The sequence below is a fragment of the Sturnira hondurensis genome, unplaced genomic scaffold (genome assembly GCF_014824575.4).
Source record: "Sturnira hondurensis isolate 20B ecotype Veracruz unplaced genomic scaffold, ASM1482457v3 Scaffold0013515, whole genome shotgun sequence".
Lineage (NCBI taxonomy): Eukaryota > Metazoa > Chordata > Mammalia > Chiroptera > Phyllostomidae > Sturnira > Sturnira hondurensis.
In genome coordinates, this window is record NW_028086146.1 from 4,445,562 (window position 1) to 4,458,101 (window position 12,540).

The following is a 12,540-nucleotide window of genomic DNA, read 5'->3' on the forward strand; positions in this document are numbered from 1 at the left end:
GTGCAGAACAAATAAGAGCAATGTCAATGAGATGTCAGCTATGTTAAGTTGGAAATAATAGATATTTTCTTATTCATGAAGATTTACCTTCCCTTGATGGCTATAATTTTTTTTGTTTTTGCTTCTTCCTACCCACTACCTACAGTTTAACACATGTCTGTGAATTAATTTCATTTTAGCGTGATACACAGAGACTAAAAGGTCTCCTCCCACCCCTCTACCTAGAGCTTAACATTTCCTCGGAGTTGGGATCTTGCCTTCCAGCTTCCTCATGGCCACGGCCCCGTCAGATGCTGCTACCCGGGAGGCCAAATGTTGAGTAATCCCCCAAGGCCCTCATTTCAGGAGCTGAGGCACCGGCTCTAGTGCTGGCCGCTCACACATGCTGGCAGCCAGCCTTCTTGGGACATGACTTCAGCCCATGTTTCTGGCTCAAGCCCAGCCTCTCTTCCCAGGTTGGGGGTGAAGCTTTTTCTCTGGCAGGTTCCATCCTCCGGCACTTTCCTGGTGTGGCGGAGTTGAGGCATTTTCGTCAGAGCCTTTCAGAGGGGATGAAAAGTGAGGCAAGGGAGAGGCAGGACCCCCAGGTGAGGAGGAAGAGATTGAAGTCTTAGCTGCTGAGTTAGCTCCCCACCCACACCCCCCGCAGCCTGTTGCATTTCCCAGCTGAACTAGACAGAAGTATTAGATGACTGATAGCATTTGAACTTGGTGTGAATTACCCCAGGGGTCCTCCATGCCCATGCTGACCAGGGGACAGGGCTCTCCCCACTGGGTGTGGAGACCAAAACATTCCCCCAGTGGAATGGGACACCCATAGGAAACACGGATTTTAGTCATTTCCTCTTTTTAAATGAAATCTTTGTGGCCGATGCCAACGCCCTCACTGGAGCCCGGGCCCTGGAACTGGCCTGCCGCGCAAGAGTAGCCGAACCTCAGATCAGCACGACTTTTGTGGAGTCATGAAAGCAGTGCGCTTGTCCCTGGGGAGAGCCCGTGCCAGTGAGAAAAGCACAGACTGTTCTGAGTCCCCTGTATTAAAAAGGGAAAAGCTTAAGTGAGATTTATTTTAACTAAAGGAAAGCAACATTCAGGATTTGCTTGAACAGCTTGTATGGCATGTGAAGGGCAACTTGGACTTGAGCGTGGCTGGGACACAGTAGAAACTAGTTTGGCCTTTTGAAATCTCTGGATTCAGTTTCTGGCCTCAGCTTTTCCTGTAACCCTTTCCAGCTGCAGTTCGTATGCTGTATTGATAGCTCACTTTGACATTTGGGGAGCTTTTGCTAGGCAGCAAGTTATAAAGTAGTCCTGGGCTGGGTACTTGACCTCTTTTAAGTTTCTCTTAAATAAGTCGGAACTTGCAGGTTCTGGGGAAACACAAGAACATCTGGGAGGTTTCTGTTTAGGTATGACTGGGCCTTTTGGCTATAAACAGTGGAAGACAAAATCTAAGGGCTGGGGCTGTCTCGCAGGTGAAATCTCTATGTGAAGTCTGAATAAACCACTCCTGGGATGTCCAGTGTCCTTTCCCGGTGATTGTGTAAAATAAAGAAGCCCCGACCTCTCCTTGAAGATGGTAGGAAGCCTAAGCAAAATACTTAGAAATGGGATCATTTATTTTATGTTACCTATTGACTTTAAAACTCTCAACGACTTGACTGCACTTAGAATAAAGCCCGTTCTCCCTCCTCTGGCCAACGGGCCCAGCAACTCTCATGATGTGGCCTCCGCTCCCCTCGCCCCTCAGCCCAGTGTGTATTTGCATCTCTTTACAAACTCAGGGCCCGATGCAGGGAGCTATACCCTGCCCCAGGGCCCGAAGACCATCCTTTCATGGGAAAGAAGGATTTTAATTTTGGTGAAGACCACCTGATCAGTTTTTTACTTTTATTTATCTTCGTTTTGGTATTATGTCTAGAACTGGAAAAGAATTGGAGAGCTCTGTTTTCTTCTAAAAGTTTTATAGTTTTTTGTTTTACATTCAAGACTATGACTCATTTTGAATTAACTTTTATATAAGGTAACAGGTTAAGATCGAGTTTGATTATTTTGCCTATACATGGACAGTTGCTATAGCACCATATTTTTTCAAAGATCTTTACTTTTTAGAGAGAGGGGGAGGGAGAAAGAAAGGTAGAGAAACACTGACATGTGAGAGAGAAACATCGATCTGTTGCCTCTTGTATGCCCCTGCAGGGGACCAAACCCACAACCCAGGCATGTGCCCTGACTGGGAGTCGAACCGGCGACCTTTCGCTTTATAGGATGATGCGCAACCAACTGGAGCCACACCAGTCAGGGCTGTAGCATCATTTTTAGAAAAAGACTTTCCTTCCTTTATTGAGTTCTTTTATATGCCATTGTGGAAGATCGTGTGGTAGCCTTGTGGAGGTCTGCTTCTGAGCAGACGGTTCTGTTCCTGGACCGTCCTGACCGCCCGCATTCCCACAGCTCGGGCCTAGGTATCTCCCAGGTCTCGCCTTCAGTGTCATTTCCTAGGGAAGCCTGTGAAGATCACCCGTTCCCATTCGTCTCCATATCCTCAGCTTCATCCCTGAGGAGTTTGGCCTCCATTATTCTCGTTCAACACCTGCTTTTTCCCCTCTCATGGTATTTAGCATGATTTGCTGAAAGCTTATTGGCTGGTGTGTACATATATAATTCCTGCCTGTAAGCTCCAAGAAAGGTGGGCTGAGTCTCTTTTATCACTGCAGTGCCCAGCAGGGTCCCTGTTACATGTGAGCGCCCAACCAGTATCTTTTGAATAAATTAATAGGAAAAAAAACTAAGTCTTCTTGGGTGACATTTTCTGAGTCACTGGGTATCGTTTTCATAAAATCAGAGGTCATTCCTGGTTCTTGGCACTGTATGACTTACTTTTTCCCGATTAACCAATTAATATTTAAAGGTAGTGGTTTTGAGAACCTGTGGCCCGTGTCAGAGTCACCTGGCGGGCCTTTTAAATGGCACACTGCTGGGCCCCATTCCCAGAGCTCCGGATTCAGGAGGTCTGGGATGGTCTGGGAATTTGCATTTCTAACATGTTTCCAAGAGATCTTACTGATGCTGCTGGTCTGGTCACCACACTGGGAGAGCTACCCTTTGAAGAATGATGATCTCTTACTTAGTGATAGTCCCAGGCGCAATTGAACCTGTTAACAGTATTAATCACTTTCAGTAATCACTGGGAAAAAAAAAAGAAAAGAGTAATCTCAGAGAATATAACAAATCCAGTCCCAGAGGGGTTGAAGAGAAAATGTTTGCTCTAGCAGTAAATAATAAGAACTGTACATTTTAGATAATAAATAGGAAATGAACAAAAAAGCCTTTTAAACTACACTGAACTAATTCTCTTACATCTGTGGCTGTTACATTTTGGTTCTTTAATATTTGAACAGGCAAAAGCACTGATGTTTTAACTCATAAACTACTACTATGAGGAAGGCTTGCTAAGTAAGAGCAAGACTTCACTAGTGTGGACAAATTTATAAAATCAAAGATTAGGTTCTTCTGCTATGATCTGTTTTCCCTAAGCCCTTTAGAGATGAACTGAAGCAAGTCAATAAAGACTATTTTCATGTGCTTATACTGAGTCATAAAAATTACTTTCCAGGGAAGGAACAAAAAATGTAAAGGTGGCAAAGTTTTTTAAAAGCTTCAATAATTCTCATTGCATCTGTCTGCTCTCCTCCAGTCGGTTCCCCCTTCCTTTTGCACAAGAGCAGCTAGTTTTTAGCCTAGGTTGTTATGATCTGATAAACTTGCATCACCGAAAATTCCTTGGAAAGAAAATCTGCCAGCATCAATGCTTTTTAAGTGTTCAGGAAGCCGTGTGGGGCCACCAACCCCCCAGAGCAGAGCCAGTGCGGGGCTCCAAGGCACTGCAGGCTGCGAGATGGTGTCCGCCCTGTGTTGGCAGTGTTGCCCTTATGCGCACTCTCGGAAAGATCCGATGCACTTCCATGGTGTGGAGTGCATGTGGGTGCGAAGGCAGAACCTGTGGGAGGGCTGGACACACCCTGCCCACTTTTGTGCTCTCGGAGGCAGATCTTCACCTGGGAAGCCTTTTCAAATAAGGCAGAAAAGATAAGCAAGGAACTGACTTCTAGTACCGCCAATCTGAGAGGCACACGGTGACCTAAATGATCACAGGGCACAAAGCACTGATCTCCTGAGGTTCTTTTTTTTTTTAAAGATTTTATTTTATTTATTTATCTTTAGAGGGGAAGGGAAGGAGAGAGGGAGAGAAACATCAATGTACGGTTGCTTTTCGTGCGTCCCCTGCTGGGAGTTGGCCTGCAGGGAACTGCCCTGCAACCCAGGCATGTGCCTTGACTGAGATCCTGAGGTTCTTTTGGGAAAGGAATAAGGTGTGTGTCTGCTTTGTTCAGTGCTGTGTCCTTGGTGCCAAAAACAATACCCGGTGTATCATGGGCCCTTCCTCGTTACATGAATGGATTAATTTGTTTACTGTTGTTTCTTCCATATTTTCTCTTTGTTGTCTGTGTTTTAACTTGTTTCAGTGGTATAAGTACTTCCTCCAGCCTCTTCAATATGTTACTCCAGAGAATAAGTTTGAAAATACGACAACAAACGCAGCATAAAATTTCTCGAATGGGCAAAACCCAACCGTTTTTGTACAATGTAAATGAAGCAAGTGTTCAGGTAAAAATCGTAATTTAGACCTTGACTGATCGTTGAGATTTCTCTTGACCTATACCCCACCCATACCAAAAAATCAGAGATTAGGAAAGTATCTACTATATTTAAAGAGGCCAGGTGGAGTTGGGTCATAATTAGGTAATCTGGTTGCAAAATAATCAGGGGTTGGTTAATATTACCCCATACTTCTCGTAGTAGGAGCCAATATTCAAAATCACCAGCAGATAATCTGATGATGAACTGTGACCAGCGTTTGCACTCAAAACATGCTTTTAATTAAGTTACTTTTAATTAAATTCTTGACAGAAACATGTAGACAATCGCAGATGGTATATAATAAATTAGAGAGGCTTTTGAATGTCCCTTTGAAAGACTGACTTAATTTAAAGAAATAAATGAACTCCGCCTTTCTCTATTAGGGGCAACACTGTGTGGGGGTGGGGTGGTTTTCAGTGTGGTTTGCTGTAGAACCTGCTCCCTTCAGATTTCTCTTTGGCACCAGGTCTCCGGCTGTCACCCTTCTCCCAGGCAATCCGTTCCTCGCGACCCATCCCTCGGGGAAGCAGGCGGCGCTCAGCCACAGCCCTGCGTGGATGTGCGTGCACTTTCCCTTCTGCCTTTGCATGTGCTGCCCCTTCTGCCTGGAAGGACCTTCCGTGTTGCTCACCCTGAAAAAGACTCATTTATCCTTTACCACTTAGACCTCATGGTCCCCTGTGAATACATTTTTTGGCCACTCCCATTCTTTTGGGGCAGAGTTCAGACCACCTTCCTGTGGATTGGAATTGAACTGTGTGTACACGGCTGTCCTAGGCTTTCTCCTTTTATTGTGTCTCTGTCCGCTTCCAGCGCCAGCACGTGAACTTGTAGGAATGGTTCAGTGCTTCAGTTTGTTTTATATCTCAAAAAAAATGGCCGGCACACGTTCTGGAATAGTACAGATCTTTAAAACATGTTAAGGTAATTGAAATATACATAGTCGAATAATCGATTGAAAGAAGTGGGCTCAGGTGGTAACAGTGACTATGTTAGGACTGTGAGTAAATTATTTTTGTATGTTCTTTTCCAGATTTTAGGTAAAACTATTTATATTGCTTCCTTAATGTTATTAAGTGAAGAAAAATACTGTGGTATGGTATAAAAGAGATTCTAGAACTTTCACATCCAGACTGCCGTTTCCCCCGTCAAAACTGTCCTTTGGAGCAGCAGGTTCTTATTCTAATCGTATTGCCCTCATTCTCCCCATTTGTGAAACTCCTGTGGTTCTGCTGAGAGCCTCCCACCTCTCCTCAGTGGTAGAACACTTTCTCAGTTGAAAAAGTCCAGTACTTAATTTTGGGGGACAGTCAAATAACGTTCTTAGCAGAGTATAAGGAACAAAGCTTAGAAGAGAGTGTGCTGGTTAAATACCGAGACATTTCCTATGTGTCATATTAGTGCCTCTTCAGGCTCTTAAACATGTAACCTTAGGGGATAAAGTTGGAAATACAATTGCTTTAAGAACAATATTACATAAAATGTTGAAACTCTCTTTCTGAAAGAGAGTTGGGCAGTCAGCCTATGCATCCCTGGGGTGACTGCCTTGGAATGGACTGCACTCACTTGTGCCTGTCAGTTCTCCCTTAAAGCAGTGGTGCCCTCTCTCTCACCCCCCCCACCCCCACTCCTGGGGCTGCAGCCTGAGCTGGAGGGCTGCCTTAGGTCTGAAAGTAGCTGTCACTCACCGGTTGTGTGACCTCAGCAAGTTCTAAACCTCCCCACGCCTCAGTTTCCTGCCTATAAAATGGGGAAAGAGGATTTTAATACTTAATGGGGTTGTTCTGAGTTTTCAATAAGGACCTAAGGGCCTAAGGGCCATAAAAAGTAAGTGCCTTGCATGTAACATAATTTTGCCAATTCGAAGATACACGTATTTCATGTTTTAATACTTCTGAAATGAAGATGCATCTTATAATTCATGTAATTTTTTAAAAGATCTTACCAGCATTTAGTTAACAATAACTTTTTTTTAGTTAAATAGTGGTGCACCTGAAAGCAGGTTGTTTGAGGTTTTAATAACTGATAGTAGTCAGGGCTCGATCAGAGGTAGCTGCCATCAGCCTTGTCATCAGCATCATTGTCTGGGTTCTAACCAAGACAGGGGTGTTTGGTTGGCTGGTGGTGCCAGCCAGCTCAGCTTCATCTGTTTGCATTTATTGATGTGTTTTTCGAAAAGATCTACTGAGCTGTTTTTTATATTTGTTTTGTATTAAACTAATGGAAAGTAGGGTTAATTCATATAATGTCTGCAGGATTCTCTGCACTACACTTGGGAAGCTAACATGTTTTTCAATGCAGATCAGTCTCTTGAAGTAAATAGAGAAGACAAATTCTTTCTTTTTTCTATTGATGTGTTTTCCTAAATCCTTTGAAAGAATTGCTCTTTCTTAGTAAGCAGAACTAAGCCGCCATTGTACCACTTAAGATTTACTGGTTTGCAGGTCTTCTCTGAGGGAGAAAAGAAGCAGTTTATTGATCTGTAACAGAGAATGGATCATGGCCAAACCTTTTCTGGTTTATACAATACACTGACATAAGAATCTCCACGTCATTAAGAAGACTGAGTCCTTCCAATTTGAGGCCACCTGTCAGGCATGAACAATAACTGGGAAAAGTCGATACACAATACAAGACTTGTTTTGCACAAACACTGCCAGGATCCATGCCCAGTGATAGGGGTGTCTTGTTATTTTACCACCGATAGGCTTGTAGTTCCTAGTTTTAGGCTCCCCTTCGTTTTGATTTTTATTGTTCAGTTTGCAGGAAGGTAGGAGAGACAAAACTGAATCTGAAGTGAAGATCTTCTGCTGGGTGGGAGGGATTCAATAACGAGAAAGAACCTTGGACCAAAGTTTATTAAGCTTGACTAGGAAGATTCTGGGCCCATCTCCATGCAGATACCTTGACAAATACTTCATGCATCCATAGCACCTGCAGCTTGTTTCTTTTTGCCTTCTGCTTGCCCTCCAGAGGTTAAATAGTGGTATTTACTCACCATTATGAAGCAAGAGTACAAACACACCAGGCTAGGAAGGGGCTAGTAAACAGGGGGGGTTGCCTTGGTTTTTGATGTTGTTGGCTTTTAAAAGTATGATTAGTTGAATAATTCCAGAAGCTGGGCTTCTCTCCTTTGCCCTTTCATCTCCCCATTGCCCCTCCTTCAGTCCTCCCAGTACCCATTTGTTTCTTTTCTTTTTTTACATGTATAGTCATTCCTGTTCTTGAAGACAGTGCTCACTCTATCCCTAAAGCCTGCTTTTGATTCAGCTAGCTCTGCCTGTGCACAGGGGTTATTGCTGTCCAAGTTCAATGCCCTGGACCTGACCAGCACCCCTTTCCAACAGAAGCTCAGGTGATTGCCACATAGTTAGAGAGATTAGAGCTATCCTGCCCTCCTGTGTGCTGCCGGACAAACTGGGCAGTCAGGAGCAGGGAGGCCTTCCATGGAAGGTGAAGAATTGGGACTCTGCCTTTGAGCTGAGCAGTAGGCACAGAAGCTGGAAGAGCCATGCAGGGAAGCACACCTGTCAGAAGCAGCCTGCGGAAGAACCAACCCTTACAGTCTGCACTGAGTTGCTTTTGCAGTAGCTAGCTCTGAACCATGGTACAAACCCATTTAAACCATGAGGAAAACTTCACAAGCTAAGCAGCAGGAAATTTTCACCCTATGTGATCAAAGTGATCGGCCATTTCCTCTTCTTCCTTTTTATTTACTTATATTTCTGACCTCTTAGCATCTCCATGAGTGGGGTCTGATAGTTTCTTGTTGCATAGCATTTTAAACATAGTTTTTCTTGCCTTGGCTGGTGTAGCTCAGTGGATTGAGCATGGGCCTGCGAACCACACGATCGAGGTTCAATTCCCAGTCAGGGCACATGCCTGGGTTGCAGGCCAGTTCCCAGCAGGGAACTCATGAGAAGCAACCATACATTGATATTTCTCTCTTTCCCTTCCCCTCTAAAAAAAAAAAGATAAATAAATTTTTAAAAAATCTTTAAAAAATTTTAAAAAAATAAACATACCTTTTTTTTCTTTAATGGCTTCTAAAGCAAATAGAACCAAAGACAGGAAGTATCTAATTTTTTAAATAATTATTATTACTAAAGCAATAAAGGAGCTAAAATCATTATTGCACATCCCTCGGGCAACCACTATGAACATTTTCGTGTATTTACTTATAATTGTTTTAAATGTCTAAATATGTACATACATATTTTTAACAAAATTGTGTTTATGATAGAATAGTTTTTTTAATCAATGTACTTGGAGTAGTTTTCTGTATTATTAAAAACTTGGGAATGATTCTGGTGGCTGCATTGGATACCAGCATATAGGATATGTTGACATTTTAGCATTCTGCTGCTGTTGGGAAGCCGTGGAGAGTTTTGAATGGATACTTCCTTGGGATTTGCTGGGTTCAGTTTCTTCTGAGTTTGTGGATCTGAAGTTAGAATTTGGGCACTGGGAAAATGGAATTTCTCTCTCTGTCATGGCTTGCTTTTGCAAAGGTTGGAGTGATGTTGCTTTCCTATTCTTGTTTTTTTTTTATTTTAAATTTTGTGATTGTGACATAAGTCATGTTATAGTAATCTCAGTTAACTTTTCAACAGAGAATCAGTATAAAATAAGGAGTATGTTGCCCAACATATACCCTAACATTTCACAGCTCTGCCATTTGACGTTTATCCAACAGGACAGTGGGGAATGTTGAAGATTTTTTCTTTTCTAGGAGGGGACTAACACGATTAGATTTGTGTTTTACATGAAAGACTTGAGATATCTCAAAAAAATGCCACGGAGTTAATCTTTTAAAAATGTGAACATTTGGTGTAACAACTGCTTTCAGATTGAAATTGCATGAATGAAATTACTGAACCAACATTTCGAAGGGAGGGTAAGCTTAAAAACCAAGTTTATACGGTGCTACAGAATGATACGCATTAGGTGGTCACTTGTGTTTGAAGACCACCTTCCTAAAAAGTCCTGTTTCTGGATAACCAGTTTTGTTTTCCATAGAGTATCACATCTGGAGACTTGCTCTCGGCGCCTGTCCCCTGGTGCGCCTGCGCGCGCATGGTTTGCGCCCTGCAAGGGCCGAGTCCAGGGCCACTGCCACCTTAATCCACAGGCACTCTCCCTGCGTGTGGATTTGCTTTCCTCCGTTAGCAGTCATCTTTGTAAACAGAAGTCTAAGATTTAGTGGTGTACATATTTTTAAATGATCCATTTTGATGGGGCTCTCTTTATTGTTTCAGGTTGAATGCGCTCAGGAAGTTGATGCATAAACTTTGCATGACTCCTCGCTGCCTTCTGAATCTGCCGTGGGGTTCAAGCCAGCATGGCTCACGCCATAGAGGCTAACGGCTGTGCGTCAGGTAACTGTGTTCTGGAGTGTGTGTGTGTGAGTGTGTATCTTTGCTCAGACTAATCTAATTCCTCTTTTAGTACATGGGTGGATAATACCAAGTTGCCTAGATAACTAGAATTTCCAAACAATTTTCTGTTCATGAAAGTGGGGGTTTTGTTTTGTTTTGTTTTGTTTTTTTAATCTCTTAGAGAATTTCCTTTTATCTTTTGAGTCTTCATGTACAGAAATCAGTTAGGTAAATTATTACCAGAGTCAATTCTATTGAAGTGTTGAAAGATAAATGTAAAGTCCTGAGTGCTGATGCAAGTATAATGCGTACTCCCCTGGCACTTCTGTAGGAGGGATTGAGGAATGAGAGAGGAAGTGAGTCTGACCACCCCAAACCAATTCCTAGTATCTACTCCCAGGCAGTTTTGTTCAATGTTGCTGCACAAAGGGAAAGGCAGTCGGCAAGAGAAGGGCATATTCTCTAAAGTGACTTTCCGAGGCCGGAGTATGCGACAAGCCATATTATGAATCATGACGGCTTGCATTGTACTTCTTATTTCGGTTGTATTAGCGAACTATATAGTTTGCATATCTATTCCAATGTTACTTACGTGAAATTTGGGGGAAATCGATAGAATGAATGCAGTGTGTTAACCGTGAAAAAGGTGGGAGAGCACTTCTGAAGCTAAGAGCATTGGGAAGAGACCTCCGAGGTGGGCACACCCAGCCCATGTATGGGACTTTTCTTTAAAAAAGCAGTCTTTTCTATTATAGTTGGCACATAATATTATATTAGTTTCAGGTGGGCAACACAGTGATTCGACATTGTATATCTTAAGATGTGCTCACCACACTCTCCAGTAACCATCTGTCACTCTGCACATGTGTCACACTGTTATCGACTGCATTCCCCTTCGCCTTTTTCACTCACATCTCCACCCTCCTCCTCTCTGGCAACCATCAGCTTGTTCTCTGTCTCTATGAGTCTGTTTTTGTTTTTAGAAAATTCCACACATGAGTGAAATCGTGTGATACTTGTCTTCCTTGGTCTGACTTATCTCACTTAGCATGATAATACCCTCTAGGTCCACCCATATTGTTTCAAGTAGCAACAACAAACAAAAAAGGATTTCATTCTCTTTTATTGATGGATAATATTCCACTGTATGTATGTGGGTGTATATGTATATCGTGTCTTCATTATCCATTCTTCTATCGACAGATACCTCAGTTGCTTCCACACCTTGGCTATTGTAAATGTAATGAGAGTAGGGGAACGTAGATCTGTTGGAATTAGTGTTTTCCTTTTTTGTAGGATGAACACCCAAAAGTGGAATTGCTAGGTCACATGGTACTTCTATTGTAGTTTTTTTGAGGAATCCCCATACTGTTTTCTATGGTAGCTGCTTCCATCAACATTGTACCAGGGTTTCCTTTTCTCTACACCCTCTCCAACACTTGTTCTTTGTTGGCTTTTTAATAATACCTGTTCTGACCGGTATAAGGTGGTATCTCATGATTTTTATTGGTATTTTCCTGATGATTAGTGATACTGATCATCTTTCATCTGTCTGTTGTCCATCTCTGTGTCTTTGGAGAAATATCTCTATAGGTTTTCTGCCTATTTTTTGATCCCATTGTTTTGTTGTTGTTGCTATTTAGTTGTGTGAGTTCCTTATATACTTCAGATACCAATTTCTGATCAGATACATCATTTGTGAGTATCTTCTCCCATTCATCAGGTTTTGGTTGGTTTTGTTGGTTTCCTTTGCTTTGCAGAAGCTATCTGTTTTCTTCTGGGAGTTTTATGGTTTTAGGTCTTGCATTTAAATCCTTAGTCTGTTTTGAGTTTCAGTTTTGATATGGTATACATGTAAAATGAGGGAGGACCCCAAAATGGAATTTACTTATAAAAAATTGTGTGTTTATTTTTACATGTTTAAACTCCAGTCACCTTCAAAGTACTCTCCATTTGGTGCAATACACCTATTGAGACTTTTTTCCACTGCTCAAAACAGTTTTTGAACTAATCAATTTTGATGCCTTTTAGTGCTTCTGCCATTTTTTTGTTTCACCTTTTCCACAACGGCAAAACGTTTCCCTTTGAGAACTTTTATCATCCAGGGAAACAAAAAAAAATCACTGGGGTAAATAGGGAGGGTCACAGGCGTCATGCTGGTTTTAGTCGAAAACTGCCGAACACTCAGCACAGTGTGGGCAGGCGCACTCGTAAGTCACCCATCATGAAATGGGCAAATGCACTGAAAGAATCTCCCCCCCCCCAAATTCACTGAAGCCAAACACAGCCTCTCACAACAACGTCAGCTCGTACACTGATGCAGATGGGTTCCTAGAACACTCACCTAGTGGGGAAAGCCTGTACTACAAGTGGCTCACCCTCCAGAAGATAATTTTGGGGGTTTTGGGAGTCTCACCTCATATGTGACTTTTTATCCCAGCAATCCCAGTTCCAAGTATCT

The 12,540-nt window shown here is 42.5% G+C and overlaps 1 protein-coding gene across 2 annotated transcripts in view; it reads left to right on the top strand.

Moving 5' to 3' along the window:
- KANK1 (KN motif and ankyrin repeat domains 1) overlaps window positions 1–12,540 on the top strand; it is a 126,379-nt gene that overhangs the window by 56,904 nt on the left and 56,935 nt on the right. For both annotated transcript variants that reach the window (XM_037061719.1, XM_037061720.1), the window contains exon 2: window positions 9,960–10,079. In XM_037061719.1, the coding sequence (XP_036917614.1) occupies window positions 10,043–10,079 (37 nt within the window). In that variant the 5' untranslated portion in view covers window positions 9,960–10,042. The remainder of the gene's footprint in view (window positions 1–9,959; window positions 10,080–12,540) is intronic.